This window comes from Amphibalanus amphitrite, unplaced genomic scaffold (genome assembly GCF_019059575.1).
Source record: "Amphibalanus amphitrite isolate SeventyFive unplaced genomic scaffold, NRLGWU_Aamphi_draft 000365F_arrow, whole genome shotgun sequence".
NCBI classification, from domain to species: domain Eukaryota; kingdom Metazoa; phylum Arthropoda; class Thecostraca; order Balanomorpha; family Balanidae; genus Amphibalanus; species Amphibalanus amphitrite.
The window spans coordinates 375459-393899 of record NW_024881859.1 but is presented as its reverse complement, the minus strand read 5'-3'; the positions used below and the strand labels follow the sequence as shown (position 1 = coordinate 393899).

Sequence of the window (18441 nt, the reverse complement as noted above, 5' to 3'; positions counted from 1 at the left end):
CGGTCCTAAACCGTCCAATCGGTTAGTAGTAGCCTCAAATTAATTGCATTTGAACTGATGCTCAATTTCAAATGTATATGCATCCTCAGATTTACTGAGATACTATATGGAACCTCAGAGTCAGGTCACCTTAAATTCAACATAGATCCATCTGAAACCATCCACACTAACTGATAGGTATTCACCTGAGCTGAAATTCATTAGTCTTAGGACAGCTGAACAAGCGTTTGAAGCGTTTGACTGCTAGAGAACTGAAGATGGTCATAAAAAATAAAAGAAAGCCGATGTATACCTACTTCAAAATATACTATGCCCGTCAATAGTCTAGCACCCAGGGCTGCGGAGTCGGGGTCGGAGTCAGATTCGGAGTCGGAGCTGGAGTCGGTTGGAGTCGACAATTCTGCCCGGAGTCGCAGTCAGAGTCGCCAAAATCTTACCAACTCCGACTCCTAAGTCGGAGTTAACGCTGCATGGTTCAACCGCATGCTCTGCACCAGTTTGCTTGACGATACACTACGCAGATTTTGTCACAAGAAGGCCATGGTACTGTATTGCACTAGCGTTTCCAGCGAAAGAGGCAGAAAACGGCGGATTCGCGAACCTGCTTTCTATTCTGCATGCTATTTGTAAAGCATACCTACTTGCAATGCAAGACCTTGGTACGCGTAAGGTATTGTGTCAGGTAAAATAAAAACACCTTCACAATGCACATTCTTATTATCATATGAATTTTGAGAGAAGCGTCCGGAGTGGGAGTGGGAGTCGGAGTCCGAGCCGAAGTCGATTTTTGAAGCCGGAGTCGGAGTCGGAATCACCCGAAAATCCATCGACTCCGCAGCCCTGCTAGCACCAATCACCGCATGTGCAGAGGCCGAGCCGTTATGAAGGAGTAGTTACGAGTCGTAAGTCACGCGGTTGGTTTGCCAGTCGCGGCTGAGCGGACCTAGTGCGTCGCCACTGGTTATTGGTGAGCCGTGAGGTCCTCAGAACTCTCGGCGGCGCGGCGGTGGCCGATACTCGGGAGGACTCCACCGCAGTCGCACGGAGCCGTCACGCGACAGAACGGCGGCACTCGCAATGGACAGAGCGTGCGCCGTGCAGCGTTCAGAGTCCGGTGGAACGGTCGATGGCTAACGAGGGCCGGTGGCCCAGCGAAACTGCATGACAATTACATCACCGACTTCCTCCCTTTATTATATTACATAATTTGCAGATGGCTTATGTAATTCCAGCTCGGCCTTAAAGGGACTGTCCCACCTTTGCATTAGTTCTGAGTTGAGATAGCCAAGTTGGCGGCCAGGTTCAGAAACCACTATATATCCTGGTCGCAATATCCTCAGTTTCGTGGTGTTAAAGAAATTCGTTCCCTTCATTTGAAAAGTGGGTCTTAGCTAAGGCCCTATCTCTTAACTATTAACGGCCATTTGATGACGTCATTACTCATTTGCCTTTTGAACGCCTGTCACACATTCAAGTGAAGTATCACTTGATTTACGAATAAGCCAATCAGAGACACTCTTGTTATTGTATGAGCCGCGTAATATTTGAGAGCAAATATATTTGCTGCCAAATTTCCCCTCACATTGACATGAAGTAAATCCTTCATTACGTCACAGGTTCGATATAAATGACGTCACGATGAAATATGAAAGTCGCAACATCTCAAAAAGTATACGATGAAAACGCGTAAAAACTTGCAGAATTCGTCAAAATTTCATGAGTAACATTTCCGAATCCTAAACGGTACTTTTTGAAGGTGGGATAGTCCCTTTAAAAAGGGAACAGAGCTAACGAGATTCGTGATTGACGTAGCCAGAGTGTCGCAAAAAAAATAGCTCCTGATGTTCGGGTGAGAATGCAGGTAACACGAGGATGCTGATGCTGCCAATATCCATCCCGGTTAAAAAAAAAATAATAACAAAATGATGTTACCAGGGACCAGGGGTCAATGGGGACGCTCACACAGCGATGTTGTCTATGAGCTAGAACAGATAAGCGAACGGGTCTGGGTTAAAGACATCCCGCTTGCAGACTGGTTTGCAGAACATTCTCCGCAGCGCAAATGTCAGAGGTGAAATGCAGCTGAAAATCAATCTCATATAACGGTCTTTTGCAATACTTTTTATTGTGACGCTGCAAAGAAGATTAAGAAAATAAAATGATATTTTGGTAAAATATGTTATATTCACGATCTCATATGGATTCAAACTTTAAATAAAACCCTCACGAACTTAAAACGGTGTTTTGCTGGTGAAAAAATTCGTCATTCCGATGTTCACAATGTAGAGATACGTTCGGCCTGCCCTCCAGATGATGACCTTTTAATATGTAGGTATTGATTTCGATTTGTGCCTAAAATGATCCTTTTATAAATGCAGTACCGGTGGTCTTAAGGCTCAGTCTGGGCAGCAATAAATCAAAAGCGTTGCACATTCGCATGTAGGTACGACTTTTGGATCTCAGATATTCACAGCCTGACTGCTCCTCATCCTTCCATTCCCAAGGGCACTCTTCCCAGTTGTTTTGTAGAGAGATCGACCCATCTGCCTCTCCCCATTCGCCACCTATCCGTCTTTCCAGCAGCCTGGACAGAGAACATGAGTCTGTTTATCAGTCGGATACCTGAGTTTTCTTAGCCGCGTGTCTCTGTCACTTCCACAGGCAGCAGAGAGCAGATCTCCCCGTAAAAACAGCACCTCCAGCCGCATCTGCAGCCACCACAGACGTCGCGGAGAACATCAAAGAAAATCAGAAAGGGGAACAGCAGCAACATGACGCCGGCCTCTCGGGTGGATGACCGCCGCACGCCGCAAGGTGCGGAAAATGAGCTGCCAGTGACCAGGCTGCTTTGATCATCATGCTACGATCATGACGACATCTGCACTGTGTAGGCTCGGCATGCGGTATCAGTAACAGAAAGGCGCAGAAAGCATCGAAAACAATGACCCCCAATACATGACCGAGCAAGTGCGGGGAACAGATTTTCATATTCACTCAGCATTGTAATCCGCTTATGATATGCCTTCACTCTGCTTATGTATCCCCGGTCACTCTACCTAAATCTCGGACTGGTTTGGATCCCAGACATCTGTGGGTTATTGAAGTACCTGCAATATACTGGTAAACAGGATGTGAACATATTGAACACGTCATGCCCACTGCAATAATCGATCAAAGTGCGCTATTTCCAACGTCATTACGTGTTTCCAGCGTGTTTGACCGTTACGAATCCCATACAAGCCAGGGGAAGAACCTCGAGATTCTTCGGGCGATGCTCACTCAAACGAGTAACGACTGTTCACTTGAGTGCTAACTGCTCAGTTTATGGCTAAGCCGGTCATCGCTTAGGGTATACTATTGGCACAGTGGTAAACATGCTATGGAAGCCACTTTACCGGGCGAGGCAGGGGATTACCCTAGAGTGGGGAGGAGGAGGAGGGGGGGGGGGTGACCGTAGGAGTAGCCCCAGCTGACCCGAAGGCAATGACCTCGAGGTCAGGTCGCCGACTGACCTTGCCCGGAGCGCCGCCGAGGCTGCGGATGCGCTCGAACATGCGTTTCACCACCTCCGGCTCGTGACAGAGGTAGTAAGAGTTGTTGGTCGTGTGGAAACCGTATCTGTCGAGAGAAACGGGGAAACAGTCACTGACGGGAAACGGGAGGATACGGGAGCGGCTCGGCTGTGGCGCAGCAATACACTGGAGAACAATTTGACTTTTTATTGCCATCGGCATCAGTTTATAACCCAATAAACAACTTATCAGCCCTCGAACGGCACAATTAAATCTAAATAAGCGTCTCAGCATGGCTCGTTATTCTGCAACATTATCATTCCTCTAATACATCCACTCTAGTATCCTTCCCACTCGAGCTCATTTTATCTGTCCTCCTCAGTCATCTGATCCATGTAAGAAAGCACCGAACAAACGCTACAATAAGTCACCTCTCTGAAGATCAACACCTGAAACGAATCCTAAAGCCAGGTGATCGCGAGTCCCGACAGCCATTACGTTTTAATTGGGCGCTCGATTCACCCATCCCACACCACCTCCGGCACTATTTGACGGTCGTTGCACCCTCCCCCGGCCGTCAGCCTTTCGGCTGTTTGTCTCCGCGTACGATACAATGACAAAGCCCCGAGAAGTCGACTGTACTGTATGATCCGTATTGTTATTCCGCAGCGCGCTATCTAAAACGCATCCACAGCTCACAACTATTTCGCTGACAAATGCGCCATATATTCGTCCGTACCCGGCAACCTTTATTCTCACATGAACCCAGTGCTCACATGTTAATCATGGACGCTGATTGAGATGTTTTCCCTGGCCCCGGAGCATGCAGAGGCCACAGCGTTATCAATTCCTTTCATGTCGGTCAAAGGAAGTTCATAGAAGACATCTAACTGAAAGAATATTTATATCGCGCTAGAAACAAATGCCGTTTAAAGAGAGCACGCTGAATTTCGACGACCGTTTTGCACAATGTGTCATGTATATTACATATAACGCCACTGTTATAAGTCATACAAGTCACTCCCAATGTTTCATGTTATGCAAACGCTCCCTGTCTTCTGTGTCGCTGTATTTTGATGAACGGTGCGCCCAGGGACTAGGGTATAATATAAGCAGTTTACAGGAAACAAATTTGTTACTGAAATGCGAATAAAGTGATCCAGACTTATACGCAATGTTGACGATACGAAAGAGCCGGGGACCTCACAAAGAGAAACCGAAAACCAGAAGCGCAAACAAGGTGAGATGAATCAAGAAGTACGGCCTCTAAGGGAAGAAGTTGTGTGAACTGACCGCCATTCAGGAGGAAAGATGACAGATCTATGTCTCAAATGTCGAAAGATTTCTTTCGTTAAGTGTTTTGATCAGTAGTTTATAGAAATGCTAATGCTACGCCTGCCACAATGAGCACTTTTACACATTGATCAAAAGGAATCGAAGTGACAGAATCACACGAATTTAACGTTGGTAAAGCTGAAAGTGACAGCGTCCGAAGAGCTACCGTTATCTCCTTATACTAATGTCCATGATACGGCCAAGCCTCCAAATGTCTGTCGATAAGCCTCGAACTGACAGAAACACATCCTGCTTCTCTCCGCGTTTACACCGCTGCGACTTATGCTAGACGTCAATCACTTCACTAGGTAATGGACCGACAAATACCATGTCACCGCCGCCTTTGGTTCTTATCCATCTGAATTAAAAATACAGGTAGCAGCTCCTAAACAGCCCGGTGGCGCTGCCACTTCCCGTGTTATCACTTATCACCACGTTACGGCAATAAATCCATCGCTGCCGCTATGTAGTATGTCGGGCTACTCTGTTTTGGATGTAGTTACTATAAATGCATGCATCAGTTTGAGATAAATTACATGCTAACAGTGTAGTGAAAATAACTCGAAGAATTCAATAAACGAAACAAGAATATACCTTAGCGTCATGTAAATAAATGATAAAATTATGGATTCAACCCGACCACAAAAACGTTCACTGGGCTGGTCACGGAATCAGCGGCCCGCTGGCGGTGGTGCCCGCGGGCACACACAGTTTGACCCGAGAGGCCCTGTTGGTGTGACCGTTGCGCTCCCCGCCGGTCAGCGCGGAGCGAGCGGTGTTCCCGCGGTCAGCGGTCAGCGGTCAGCGGTCAGCGCGCTGACCGTCCAGTCCCCACTGACCGACAGTGACAGATAGCCGACAGTTTCAGATACTCCCGCGCCATCTCACCACCAAGCAAATGTTATGCATAATAATCTGCACCGTGTGACCTATCATCTCCTTATTGCGAGATCAGTGTGTGGGCCATTTGTCAGCCAGCTGTCGCGGAGGTGGGGTCGGGGACCTTTCGCCGAGAACGGGTCACAGGTAAGGAGCACAGGCAGATCGGTCAGCTCGAGAGCCGCGGAGAGGAGAGAGGAATGCGGAACGAAACGGTGAGGCCCATCATAAAATCGGGACAGAGGTGAGGCAAGGAATCGAGTCATACAGATGGATATGGGGAGCTGATGTAAGCTTAGACCGGGGCCCCACATAGAATTGTATACATAGGGGAGAGTGGGGCTATCTGTTACAGGGGTAAGTTGTTACGAAGGAAATATCTTTAAAAATACTCTTGATATGGCGCCAATATTTACGCTAGCAGAAAGGTTACGGACATTTTACATGTCACTGCAGGCTCAGACCTGGTGGAACGCCATGTCACCCTTTAGGCGCACTGGGGTAAGTTGTGACAGCAAAAGTATTTTTTGCTGGCCAACACTTCGGGTCGATTTTTGTCAAGGTTATTATTGTAAGAATGTTGAATGTATGTTCACAAAATTAAGCGATGATATCTTTTGTAAGATCACCAAGTAAAAAACACTAGCCTCTTCATGCAAACAAACATTTGAGTTCAGTCTTGTGAAAGTCGGCCGCCGCAGGGCCGGGGCATGTTTAAAGATGGCTACCCAAGACTGCTTATAGCGAGCTCCATTTCACCTGGGCGTAAATTTCGTGCAGAAAATCAAACTCCGGTCAGTATGGCAATGCATGGTGCCCTTGGCGTCGCAGTAAAGGCAAATAAGAGATTGAGCCATGTTTGATGAGCCTTTTCATGCGTATGGGGTACAGTAATGGTTTATGCTTTATTGTTCTTGCCTTACAATAAGAAAGGAAAGCATGTTTAGTGTTATCCATTAGGGAGGCTTACGATCGGTTCCGATAGGACGACCAATGACAGTTATTATGATAAAGAAACTACGAAAAAAGAGGTGTAACATGCTACCCCATATCGTGTATCAAGTTGCCCCACAATTTTTCAACTTACCCCAAAAATCTTGCTTTGGTTTTCTGAATTTCACATTAAAGTGAATAGTCGTAAAGAAGTGAAAGTTTGCATGTGCTTTCCAAATTGATTCAGCTAGCATGTGACCAAATTTGGTGCAATTTCATTGATTAGCTTGGCCACTAAGTGCAGAAAACCAAAAAGTGTAACGCATAGCCCCACTCTCCCCTACAAAAGCGTGTGATGACAATGTGATAACAAAAATCAAATTTCTCTTTGAAGCATCAGTCAGAAAGGTAGCGGCATACATTGCTAAGTGCAGAATGCATATTTCAGCTGAAACACTGTCTCTCTCCCCGTTCCAGCATGGTGTGCAAACAAAACTAGTGAGAACTGTCATTTGCGTCTCTCTGCTATAGATTTGTCACACGGGTGTCTGTCACTGACAGATGTCACACGTGGACGTCCGACTGTCAGGGATGGGTCTGTCACCTATGGCTCCTTTCGTCACAAGCTGCCGGCCACCAGTGCCGTTATTCAAAGTTCCGTTCCGTTAACACAGAGTGGAAAGTAACAACGGCAAGATTACCATTTAATATTGAAAGTTGACTGTCATAAAACGTCCTAAAACGTGCGTGAAAAGTCACTCTTCTGCTTTAGATGACGCTAGACGGCACAACAGCCGCACAGCTCTGATGTACTTCGGTCATACGAGTGAAGCTGGAATCAACAGCTAGCTCACCGTTCCTCCATTGTTGGTACACACGCCACAGCGGTTACCCACCCCACCACCGCGCCGCGCCGGTCACTTCAGGAGCCGCCTCGGGCCACTGCAAACACACCGCGCCTCTGGGTGCCTGCCGCACCGTCATCGGAGGGAACTACCCGGCGCTGACGGCGCTGTTACCGTCGAGGCGTCCACAAAACCCCGCCCCACTCGACAGCGAGTTTTCCCGTGGTGGGGACGGCACCCTGACCTCACAGGTTGTAGTGTCTGTTAATAAACCCCTTCCCACTCGACAGTAAAGACGCTGGCCGGTAGCGGAGGGGAGACGGCACGGAGAGGGCCGCCACATAACCTAGTAAACATTCGCGTGAGTGAGCCGAATTCATCTCTGTAGACTGACCGGCAATAAAGCAAGGCTGGTGATAAAACCCGAGTTACGACTGACAGTACACAACACTCCGCGGGGGATAGGTCAGCAGGCTGACCCACTGCCAGAGTTCAGTGAACTCGATTTAACGTTGTTTTACGTTTTATTTATGTACGTCTCGACCACGCCCGGCTTAGAGAAGCACGCACAGTCACGCATTTCAATTCGGAGCTTATAGCGATTAGAGCAAGTAACTAAGCGTAGCGACCGAAGTTGGACCACAAAGCAATGACAAAATTGTTCACCGTGAATTGAAAGTCTTTCTAAAAAAAAACGAAATAAGAAACATTGAAATGGTATAAAAGCCATTTCAGAAATGAAATATGAATTGTTATTCACTTGCTGTTTCAACGGACGTAAATGACCTTGCGATCGACTGCCGCAAGGTCATTTACGTCATTATAATCGGTCATTTACAAACCTTGACATTGATTACAAGCCTTGACCATGAATGACCATTTAACCGTTGTCCTTGAATGACCTTTTAATCGGTCAATTACAAACCCCGATTAACTACCTGAACAAAATCTCACTTAAAGTCCCGTCCAGTTTTTACGGAGCGAGCGAAGCGAGCGTAGTCTTTCCTTAGATTAACGGAAATTTCTGAGTATGAGCGGCCGGCCGGCCGTGCGGACGCTTTTGCGAGGCTTATATCTCAGCAACCACTCGACCGATTTACATGCGGTAATTTTTGTAGGCTAGCTTCATTCCTTCTACCAAGTATTGGACTATTCCCAATGCATGTGGGTGACCCCTTATGCACGTGCCACGTGCAAAACGAAGAGGTGTCAGTTTTGCAATTGTTGCAATATCTCGGTAACTACTAAGCCGATGGGGCTAAAAGTTGGCATGTACAGGGCGTTGCAGGTAAATCCGACACTTGGAAAAAACGTGTTTATTCGAGTGCTATGCTCACGATGAAAGTTTGGGCAGTATGTTGCATCTCTATGATCAATTGCCTCCCCCTAAACACAAACACAGGATCGCCAACGGACGCCCCCACGTCTTCCAGCAAGACTCCGCCCCGGCGCACAAGGCCAGGACGACGCAGGCGTGGCTGCTCAACAACGTCCCTCACCACTGGCCGCCGGACTTGTGGCCGCCCTCCTCACCTGACTGCAACCCCCTCGATTATTTCTTCTGGGGCGTGATCGAGGCCAAGACCAACAAGCACGCACACAATACCGTCGACTCTCTCAAAGCCGCCATCGTGGCAGAGTTCGCCGCCGTAGACAAGGACACGGTCGCCAAGGCGTGCGAATCATTTCGCCCTCGGCTTGAGATGGTCGTCGCCGCCGACGGCGGTTACATCGAGTAGAGGTGCAGCATATGACTCGAACTGGTGCTGAATAAAATGCCAGGCCTGTGTGTGCAATATTCATGCTTTCATTGCCGATTTCGTATTTTGCCTCTCAAGTGTCGGATTTATCTGCAACACCCTGTAGGTAGGCACCACAGGGGAGCACTGCCGCTTCAACCCTATTGGCCGTAGTGTCTAACGGTGGCGGCCATGTTGCGCAGACCAGGAACCGGCTGCCGCCTGTGTTGAGGAATAGGGAATTCGGGACCTCGATTTACGTTTGCGGCCGCCGCATCCGTTACGTTTAAGTTACGTAGATACGGAACCCGGCATCTTATACAAAATTGAGTGGGGAACACGATCGTATCTTCAGAATTCCTCAAATTCACTCGCCGGTCCTACATTTGCCCCGGCCGAGGGGGTTGATTGAACCCACCTCGCTAATGCGCCGCTAATTAAACTAGAATTAAGCGGTAAAGTAGTCGTATGCGGCAAAGTATAATGCAGAATGACTGGTAGGAGCCCGCTGTAAAGGTCTCAGGTCAACCGGTGACCTCTGAGGTCAGGTCAAGTGATCTAAGGCACGGGTTCGGTTTTTGGCAAATAACTTCGCCAAAAATGGCCGTAGAGCCGCGATTTTGGCATCATCGTGTTCAGCTAGCTCAGGCGCATCGAGTGATATAATTTTTGTTCGGGTCAGGTCAACTTAGAGTGTTGACCTCAGGTCAAGGTCAGGTCAGCACCCCCAGGTCACAAAGTTGGTCGAAAGAGGTCATGTCGCATATCATTCGATTCGGCAGGTCTTCCTGAGTCCATTGGTGGCTTTCCCGACTCGCTAGCTCAATTTGATCGGGAGTTATTGAAGAAAAATTGTGACCCTTGTGACGTCACAAATGACGTCACGCAAGGGCCACAATGCAAATATGAAGCATAGAACCTTGCAAGGAGTGCATGAAATTATGATTCTATATGCTTGAGATAGTTTCAGATCATTCTCGGCGCCAAAATAGCAATTTCATATTTCCCCATTGACTTATAAGGGTTTAACGTATTAGTTCCTTGTATCTGAGGATTTTTTAGGATTCCATCTTGTTCTCCACTCAATTCTGCGTAAGATGCCGGGTTCCGTGTCCACATAGCTTGAACGTAACGGATGCAGCGACCGCAAACATAAATCGAGGTCCCGAATTCCCTATTCCCCAACACAGGCGGCGGCCGCTTCCTGGTCTGCGCAACATGGCGGCACCGTTGGACACCATCTGGCGGCCGATGCGCATTCCACATTATAGAGTTCAGTGGTAGGCACCCACTAGGCACTGCATATCCATGTGGGTTACAGGACAATTTGCCGAACTGCATTTTGCCGAATGCTTATTCGCCGAATGTCAATATGTCGAATGCATTTTGCCGACGTGTCTTTTTGCCGACGTGTCAAAAGGGCGAAGTGCTAAAAGTCGAAATGCAATTTGCCGACATGCCTTTTTGCCGACGTGCAATAAGTCGAAAATGTCAATTTGCCGAAATGTCAATTTGCCGAAAAGTCAATTAGTCGAAATGTCAATTCGCCGAAATGTTAATTTGCCGAAATGCTAATTAGTCGAAATGTAAATTTGCCGAAATGTCAATTTGCCGAAATGTCAATTTGCCGAAAAGTCAATTAGTCGAAATGTCAATTCGCCGAAATGCTTATTTACCGAAATGCTAATTACTTGAAATGTAAATATGCCGAAGTGTCAATTAGTCGAAATGTCAATTTACCGAAAAATCAATTAGTCGAAATGTCAATTTGCCGAAATGCCAATTAGCCGAAATTAACCTAACCTAACCTAACCTAACCTGACCCGTAAGTATTAACTTTAGGACCGACTCGCTTTTCAAAGGTAAAGAAACCCACTTACATGTCAGCAAAGTATAAGAAAAACATAACCAAACCTTACCTAACCTGACCTACTGATTTTTGCCTACCAGTGGATAGGGAAGAAGATACTCACATGAATAGATTGCAGTTAATGATAAGTCAATTATTTTTAGGTTAAGTGGTTGTGCATAATACACAACAATTTAACCCTCACCGGACCTATTGGTTTTCTACATACGCGCCGGCCGATGTGGTAATTGCTGAAATTCGATTTGCTGAATGTCATTTTGCCGAATGCATTTCGCCGAATGTCATTTTGTCGATGTGCTTTTTGCCGACATGCCAAAAAGTCGAAATGCCATTTGCCGACATGCCTTTTTGCCGAAATGCCAATTTGCCGAAATGCTTATTAGTCGTTTCGCCCCTGGTGGAGCTGGCGCGTCGCGGAAAAAACGAGCGTGTGCGCCGTTACGAGACGCAGAGATTGATACCCGATTTTAAGGTCCTACGTCAACCGGTGACCTCTGAGGTCAGGTCAAGTGCCCCAAGGTACGGTTCAGTTTTTGGCGAATAACTTCGCCACAAAGGGCCGCAGGGCCGCGATTTTGGCAGCATCGTGTTTGCCTTGCTTAGGCGCGTCAAATGATATAATTTTTGTTTGGGTCAGGTCAACTTAGGGTGTTGACCTCAGGTCACGGTCAGGTCAGCACCCCCAGGTCATGAAGTTGGTGGAAAGAGGTCATGTCGCATATCATTCGATTCGGTAGGTCTTCCTGAGTCCAGTGGTGGCTTTCCCGACTCGCTAGCTCAATTTGATCGGGAGTTATTGACGAAAAACTAATATGACCTTGATGACGTCATAAATGACATCACGCAAGGTTAACATTGCAAAAGTTACGCATCTAACCTTGCAAGGAGTGCGTCAAATCACGATTCTGTGTGCTTGAGATAGTTAGAGGTCGTTCCCGGCGCCAGAATAGCAGTTTTTATTTTTCTTCTTGACTTATAATGGTGAGGTCACGAAAATGACCTGACCTCAAATAACCTTTAGGAAAATCTGAGATATACAAGCTGTGAGACTCGTAATGGATATCAGGTCCTGCAAGTTTCATTTCCCTGTGAAAGCTCCTCTGGCCGTGAGGGCGTTGCGAAGTTGCGACATCTGAAGACCATGCAGAGGTTCACTTATGACGTCATAGGTCGGTGAACTGACCTGACCCGAAAATGCGGTTGATTTTAAAAGATCCGGCTTGAATCAAAGGTCAGCTATGCTAAGTTTCAGCTCTCTATCGCCAGCGTGTTCGGAGCTATTGCGATAAAACCCTATGGGGGTGCGGCACCCGCACCCCCTCCCCCTAGGCCGGCGAGGGTTAACCTAAAAATATTTGACTTACCTTTGCCGGTAATCTCTCCTAAGGCATTGTCTTCGGCACTGCACTGCTTCGCCACGAGCAATTTGATGTTTATTTCCAAATGGTATTGGTGCTTTTAAACTTGCTTGTGCCATGAATAATTATTAGTTATGAAATCAGGTCAAAGGATATCATGTGGTTTGCTTCTCACTTGGGGATTGCACCAAAAGTAAATTGGTGATCGGTCCTAAGTAAATAAACACCACCTAACCTAACCTAACCTAACCTAGGTTTGCAGATTGACATTTCGGCAAAGTTATATTTCAACTAATTGACATTTCGGCAATTCGGCAGATTGACATTTCGGCAAATTTACATTTCGGCAAATTGACATTTCGGGTAATTGACATTTCGCTAAATTGACATTTCAGCAAATTTACATTTCGGCAAATTTACATTTCGACTAATTGACGTTTCGACTAATCGACATTTCGGCAAATCGCATTTCGGCAAATTTACATTTCGACTAATAAGCATTTCGGCAAATTGGCATTTCGGCAAAAAGGCATGTCGGCAAATGGCATTTCGACTTTTAGCATTTCGACTTTTTGACACGTCGGCAAAAAGCACATCGGCAAAATGACATTCGGCGAAATGCATTCGGCAAAATGGCATTCGGTAAATCGCCTTTCGGCAATTTGTCCGGACACCATCCATGTGCCAGAGTTGGGGTGCTGCTGCACGTGCGCACGTGCAGGGGTCGTTTCCAGATCTCGAGAACGGCTGGACCGATGGCGCTCAAATTTGGTACACGGTTAGGGACCAGTTAGTAGGGTGCCGTGCACAAGTCAGTTGGGGCCCATTTTGCACGTGCGCACGTGCATGGTGCCGCTTCCAGATCTCGAGAACGGCTGGGCCGATTGTGCTCAAATTTGGCACATCGCTAGAGACCGGTTAGTAAGGTGCCGTGCACAAGTCAGTTGGAGGTACCCCCTCGAAATTTCGCACGTGCAAGGCCCACCCTCTCGCTCGCTCCGTTAGTCGCCCCAAAAGGCGTTATACTGGTTATAATTTGTCATCAGCATCCTCGTCGCTTTCCCGTCCACCTGGTGCGGTGCACGATTTCCATTGTTCAACATTAGGTGACATTTGTACGTGTCACATTGGTTTGTAAAGCTGGCCCTTTAGTCGTCACCATTTTTACATCAGCTGGTATTTTTAGCAATAAATAAATTAAAAAATTAACACAGAATGAATAAGACGTTACATGACCGCAGAGGGCGGTACCGTTGTCACTTCCGCTCTGTGTTAAAGGAACGGAAATTTGAATAACGGAACTTCTGACCGTTAGCTTGTGACGAAAGGAGCCACATGTGACGGATCCATCCATGACAGACGGAAGTCCATGTGTGACATCTGTCCGTGACAGACACCCGTGTGACAAATCTACGGCCGACGGAAACGAATGTAAATTTGTACAATCAATTTGTTCTTAGCAGCGGCATTGACGTCACTTCGTTTTCCGCATTAAAGACTCGTGTCCGTGATATGATTAACAAAGTGTGATGTGAGTGCCTTATATCTATCTTGTATGACAACGGTCTTTGAATAGCCCCATTATTGCGGGTTGACCGGATGATGTAAAATAAATAAATAAATAAATAAATGTAATTGTACAGGCCTCCCTGGCGTGCTCAGCGACAGTCTCACATTGTGAAAGGCCAGCACGGGAATCTGCGCACCTGCGGACCTCCAAACTGACCATCCTCACCTATCGTAGATAAGGTCGAGCTGCTGCGTCAGAGACAGTCCCTTGTTGGCCAGTGTGGTGGCCATCTGGGCGACCTCCAGCGCGGCGCTAACGCCGTCCTTGTCCAGCACCGTGGTGCCGCACATGAAGCCGATGGCCTCCTCGAAGGCGAACAGCACCTTCTTCCCCTGCAGCATCAGCTGCTCGGCCCGGTTACCCATCCACTTGAAGCCGGTCAGGGTTTCCTGTGGGCGAGCACACGGGCGCGAGTGGAGGAAGTTAATGGGGTAATTACTGTCGGCGTTGGCTGAAATAATGAGCAGACGTAACCGCAGCAGGGCAGACATACTGCTCTGGTACCTACTGTAGAGTATGACGGACGGCGCGTGTAAGTACGAGACACCTCAACGCTCCACAGTACTAAAATGCACTAATCCCACACGTTATTCACAACATCGGACAGGCGTGACGGGACATAAAAACTAGGCGTGACGGGACATAAAAACTAGGCGTGACGGGACATAAAAGCTCCACATAACGCCAAAGAGCATCAAACGACGGTAAGTTCCTTGAGCCATGTCGGCAATGGCGGTGTTATAATTCAGCGTATGTTTGTATGCCCCGAACTTCTATTGCGCTTTCTATCTCCGACAACGCAATACGAAATTTAGATAACATGCCCATATCCGACCAAGAACGGAGTGCAGCAACCAGAACAGCTTAAGGATAGCAGACAAATTAACTTTTCATGAGCAGTCTTCCTCCATTGATTCACACTTGCAGCTCCGAGGCGGCGGAGCTGTTTGACAAACAAAGTTACCGGTTGTCGATGCCTGCTTTGATCATGTGACCGGACAACACTTGCTAATGCCCACTGTAAACAAGCCCAGACGTATTCCAAGCGGTTGTAGCCATTTGTTGAACAGCGTCAGCCTATCAGCTACTCCGCCTATAAAGTCCTGCCGACAAGGCGTACAAAGTACTAAACCCCGGACAAAGCATATGCATCGCACTTGTCATTCGGGTGCAGGCTAATGTCCCAAACATCCATCCCCAAGTTCTTGCGTTGAACGTCCCACCACAGTCTTGTCATACCGGTCGCTGCATCCCATCGTGCTTCGTAAGAAGTGTGCTGTGTTGTTTAATGTCCATGGCCGGTTCGCACGGCAGGTGAATGAGAATGACTAAGCTTATTTCTCACTTTATACTGATGGTCTTTCATGAAAAAAATATCCAGTAATGCAAAACAACGACCACCACTGTTATTACTTTCAAACATTACACGAATTTTCACCCACCCATGTCATCACTCGTATTTATCGCATTTAACAAAAGTGCTGACATTAATAAGGCACAGTCAACAACATCAACCGGAGCGTGATAAATTCGCATTACTCAGGTCATCGTTATGGAGCCACACTCCCATCCTAGTCACGTTGCTTTAAAGGGAGATAATGACCTTTTTCTACAAAATCTGAGTTAGGACCATTTTCTGACAAAACACAACAAGTTATAATGTAAATTAAAACCATTTTGCTCAATTCGGTACCTTGCCGCAAATATCTCAACTTGAAGTCACGTTAGCGGGGAGCGCTGAAAATGACCGTTGAATAAGTACTTACATCACTTTTTGGTACTTGCATGTAATTTTGTAAAATGAGCGTATTCCTTACATTTGATCTTCATCACATCTAGTTAGTTGATGGTCGTCTATAGTGCCTTCAAAAGATATTCATGGTTTGGGGGTGGTTTATGTCTAAATTTACGCAACTATTTTTCCTGTTCATCATCTGACGCCATACGCTGCTATTTTAGTAGCAACGACTCAATTTTGAATCGGTCCCGCCGACTGCACAATAAAAGAAGATAGATACAACACTTTTGCGGCATCACTGAAAAACTTATGCAGTACTGTTATCAAAATTCTCATAACACCGTTCGACAAACCTGAAGTCTTTTGGAAATAAATATGCTTGTATTTTTCGCTTCAGGCTCTGACGCCAAAATAATGAATTTCGTAGTCGCAATCGCAAGATTTGGCTGCGTTTCTGGCGCATGCCGTTCATTTGTGCCGCATGCCGCATGCCGAAACAAAGAAGAGTAGGCACTATGTACCCCCGAATTAGAATCTAATTAATTCTAAACCGAATTAACTCTAATTCAAATTAGAATCCTTACAACCAAGCAACGACAAGGCGATAACATAAACAAAAACCCAAGCGTCGCTGTTTGAAACAAAAGCGCCATATACTGCGACTTTTTTTATAGAGAAGGACAACGCATTTCGGTGGGTGTTACAAGTACTGCAAGTACTGCTTCTTTTTTGCAAAAATAAAAACCTTTTTCACATACGAAAATGTGCTAGGAAATTTTCATATTTTATAGAAACTACAGTAGAAATAGTATAGATGTCGAGTAATTTTTATTTAAGAAAAAAGAAAGCTCATTATCTCCCTTTAAGCACGAGACCGCCAACAGTTATCCCACTAGCTGACCTACCCCGGCACAAAGCCAAAACAACAACAAGCCTATCAGAAGAGTAGATCTGACATCTTCAATGCAGCCAAAATGTTAGACGGAGCTGCTGCAGACTCCGTGCTAATCTCCGGACCATAACTCAGACAAACGCGGGTCATTCAACTGCGACCATCCCCATATCCATTCCTCTCCTCCCATAGACCTATGCAGTATCTCAGTAGCAGGTAAGGCAGAGGCATGTTTTGTATGTTATCCAAGACACATTTATATATAAAAAACGACAATATTATTCAAATACACACTACACAAATACATTGAATATTATTCAAATATATAATAAATTATTCAAATATAATTCAAATTTCTAGAGTATTTGAATAATATTGTCGTATTTGATATTCGGAGGTCTTTGCCCCTCCCCGTTCCATCCTACCTTCTCCGCTCCCCGGCTGTCGGTCTCCTCGGTCGGCCCCTCACCTCAAAGTGGAAGCCCTCCTTCTCGGCGATGGAGCGCAGAATCTTGGACGAGACCGTGCTGGCGAGCATGTAACAGGTGTCTTTGTCGTCTGGTGAGGGGTACGAGGACCAGCACCACCAGCCGAGCAGGGCGCCCGTCTCGTTACCGTTAAACACACGCCACTCGCCGCTAAGGAGAGAGGGGAGGGGGAGGGGAGGTGAGTGGGGCGAAACTGAAAGCGACGGCAATTATCTATCATTGCACATGAAATTTATTTATTTATTTTATTTATTTTTCCAAACATCCACGGGCATGGGCACTCATTGATGGACGTAGTCCAATATACCTACATATTACAAACACGCACACATACACGCACATACAAGGATGGAAAATATCAAGCATACACCTACGTGCATTAAAAATATGAGGAAATGCTACAGTTCACATCTCCCCGTTCTATCTAACGTTCACAGGGCTGCCTCGAGCGGACATACGCTGCTACTCGTTTCTTATACTGTAGCTGGCTATGTTGCCACACATCGACGTCACGGTTTGCGTCCAGAAACATATTGCTGAGCATTGGTATGCGATTGAACAGGCTGTTTTTGACGGTGTTCACCCTAGCGTAAGACACGTGAAAAGTGCTCCAGTCGCGAAGCAGCCGAGTGGGAGCAGCCAAAGGGAATTGAGCCAGAGGAAACGGGGAGTCGATGGCGTGGCGGTGAACGTTACGAATGAACATCGCATTGTGCTGATCGCGCCTTGCTGCCAGCGTGCTCATGCCGAAAAACTGAATCAAGTCGTTGTACTCGAGCGCTGTAGGTATCTGTGACACGGCACCGTGCGCAGAGCCAAAATTTGCATATTGCTTCCGTGCTTGGTGATCACATGAAGGTAATGAACACTGACTTTGTTCTTACAGCTGAATTAAAGTTCCATTCCGCTCATTTGGTAACAAAATTGGCAGTTCTTCTAGCACATGTACTAATTTATCAGTTTTAAGAGTATTTGCACAGGTGTGGTAGCATACACTCAGTTCTCCGCCAGCATCCCGGTAAGTCCCCGGTTCGAATTAGCAACACCTTGCTTCATTGGAGACAACAAAGCATGACGGCAACAAATTAACAGCACGGGCAATTCGATATGCATGGCGACGCGTTCAATCTAGCAACCCTAAAGGTGCGTTCACACCATCAATGGATTGAAGGCGGGGGCCGATACCTCGGCGCTGTTATACGCTATACTATAGAGCCATAGTGACTAATATTGCTATTGGTAGTATAGACTAGAGTCATGAGCACTGAGCAGGAGCTTCGAT

At 46.7% G+C, this 18441-nt stretch overlaps 1 protein-coding gene across 3 annotated transcripts in view; it reads right to left on the bottom strand.

The window, feature by feature from the left end:
• The window catches only part of LOC122389615 (phosphoglucomutase-2-like), a 66427-nt gene that overhangs the window by 28392 nt on the left and 19594 nt on the right, over positions 1-18441 (bottom strand). For all 3 annotated transcript variants that reach the window (XM_043381803.1, XM_043381802.1, XM_043381804.1), the window contains exons 7-9: positions 17141-17309; positions 14207-14430; positions 3513-3618 (exon numbers count right to left, since the gene is read on the bottom strand). In XM_043381803.1, coding sequence (XP_043237738.1) covers positions 3513-3618; positions 14207-14430; positions 17141-17309 — 499 coding nt within the window. The remainder of the gene's footprint in view (positions 1-3512; positions 3619-14206; positions 14431-17140; positions 17310-18441) is intronic.